Source organism: Myotis brandtii, unplaced genomic scaffold, assembly GCF_000412655.1.
Source record: "Myotis brandtii unplaced genomic scaffold, ASM41265v1 scaffold2565, whole genome shotgun sequence".
NCBI lineage: Eukaryota > Metazoa > Chordata > Mammalia > Chiroptera > Vespertilionidae > Myotis > Myotis brandtii.
Genome location: NW_005359730.1, coordinates 121,202 through 123,548, shown reverse-complemented (window position 1 = coordinate 123,548; position 2,347 = coordinate 121,202). Strand labels below are relative to the sequence as shown.

Below are 2,347 nucleotides of genomic sequence, written 5' to 3'. Positions count from 1 at the left end.
GAGGGAGGGAGGGAGGGAGGGAGAGAGGAAAAAAGAGAGAAAGATTTGAAGATGTAATTACTAAAAAGTTCCCTAATCTGTCAAAGGAAATAGACATACAAGTCCAGAAAGTGCAGAGTTCCAAATAAGATGAAATCAGAGACCCACACCAAAACACATATCAGCAAAAAAGAAAAAGAAAACAAAAATCATGGACATGGACAATAGTGCAGTGATTGCTGGGGGGAGAGTCATGAGGAGGAGGTTGAGGAGAGTATAGGGGAGATAAAAAAGCAAGCAAAAGAAAACAAAAATGACAAAGGATGATCTTAAAAGCAGCAAGAGAAAAGGTAGCTCCTATAAGACTGTCAACTGATTTCTCAAGAGAAACTTTGCAGGCTAAAAGAGACTGGCACACCTGAAAGAAAAATAATATTGGATATAAACTGTAATTGGAAAATAAAAGAAAAACACAAGAACCTATAACTAAGATTACTCTACCCAGGAAAACTATCCTTTAGAATCAAAGGAGAGATGAAATGTTTCACAGGCAAGAAAAGGCAGAAAGAGTTCACTACTATCAAACTGTTATTACCAAAAATATTTAGGAGATCTCTTTAAGAAGAAAAACAAATTTTTTTAATAACTAAGAAAAGATAGGAAAGAAAAAATTTCTCACTGACAAAGGCAAACATATAATAAAAGCGATAGGTCAACTAACACAAAAGCTAGTACAAAGGTTAAAATGAAAGAACATATAACAATCCTAAGCATGTATGTGCCTATAAAGAGATCATTAAACTGCTGAGCCAAAATCTGATAGAACTACAAGGAGAAAATCAATGAACGCATTATTATAGCTGGAGGTGTCAGCATCTTTCTAGCAGAAAAGGACAATTCCAGCAGGCAGAAGATCAGTGTAGACTGATCTAAACTGATCTAAATTGTTGAACTAAACAATACTATCAATTAACTGTACATAAGACATTTATGGATTATTTCATCTAACAGAAGCAGAACACATTCTTTCAAGTTGACCTGGAACTTTCACCAAGGTGGATCACATTCTGGGCCACAAAACACAATTTAACAAGAATGCCAAATGAAACAGGGAAAGCAACATGGCATCATGCTTCATGGTATGCATATATGTCTTGATCATTTTTTTAAAATATATTTTATTGATTTTTTACAGAGAGAAAGGGAGAGGGATAGAGTTAGAAACATCGATGAGAGAGAAACGTCCATCAGCTGCCTCCTGCACACCCCCTACTGGGAATGTGCCTGCAACCAAGGTACATACCCTTGACCGGAATCGAACCTGGGACCCTTGAGTCCACAGGCCGACGCTCTATCCACTGAGCCAAACCAGTTAGGGCTGTGTTGATCATTTTTACATCTAGCTACAATGAAGACTTAGATTACATAATGGGTAGTTAGTATAAAAGTCTTATGTTATGCCACAGGACTAAAAATAAAGTTCATTCTTCCCAAATAGTGAAAATAAGATATCCTTCATGTTTTTGTCACATATGTTTTCTCACTCAATCATGCCTCCTTTTCCCCCCATTGTAAATGAAATAATGTCCAACATTTTATTAAACAATCATGAGAGTGTGGGCAATTCCTGGGCCACTGAGGCCTAGAAAAGATGATGAGACCAGAATCTTGTAATTAATTGCAGAAATACGCTCCTGATACGTTCAATACATGGTAAAAAATATTTGTAAAAGACAAATATAAATATCTTCTCAGTTATTGGAAAATCCAAAGTCCAGCTGTACCTTATTCCAGAGATGGTCTTGGATATGCGTAAAGCCTGTCTCTTGAATAGGTACAGCCACTAACCGATATCTCGATATCTAGAGTATTCCCCACCAAACTGAGCCAACTGCTGTGTTATGCTTGGCCAGGAAGACATGGAAGGGTTTGGGGGTTCTTCTCAAGGGAGGCACCCAATCCAGGCTCCAGCCTGGGCTGCCCCAAGCCGCTCCTCACCCTTCCTGGGAGGCAGTGGCCTGTCCTGGATGGAGGGAAAAGAGTGGAGCTTCGTCCCTTGCCCCTCATCCCGAATGGGTGCTGCGCTTCTCCGGCTGCACTAAAGGGCTCCCGCGCTCTCTGGGATGCGGGCAGCAGGCACTTACTAATGACCGCCATCTGGGTGCAGGGGAACATCTTTCCAAGGTGCGTCCCGGCCTAGTCGGCTGCAGTTGCCCCGCCGCGCTGCCTAATGTTGCCTTGAACTGAACCAAAGGTGGGGAAACTCAGGATCCAGGGGGAGAGCGGGTCCCCAACCCAGTCGCCGGGCGGTTGGGCGGTTGGGCGGTTGGGCGGTTGGGCGGTTAGGCCTGGTGGCAGTTGTTGGCGG

At 42.1% G+C, this 2,347-nt stretch overlaps 1 protein-coding gene across 1 annotated transcript in view; it reads right to left on the bottom strand.

Moving 5' to 3' along the window:
• LOC102254985 (alcohol dehydrogenase E chain-like) overlaps positions 1-2,330 on the bottom strand; it is a gene marked incomplete at its 3' end in the record, with an annotated part of 14,697 nt that extends 12,367 nt beyond the window's left edge. The window contains exon 1 of the mRNA XM_005867962.2: positions 2,124-2,330. Coding sequence (XP_005868024.2) covers positions 2,124-2,154 — 31 coding nt within the window. The remainder of the gene's footprint in view (positions 1-2,123) is intronic.
• Between the last annotated feature and the right edge of the window lie 17 nt (positions 2,331-2,347).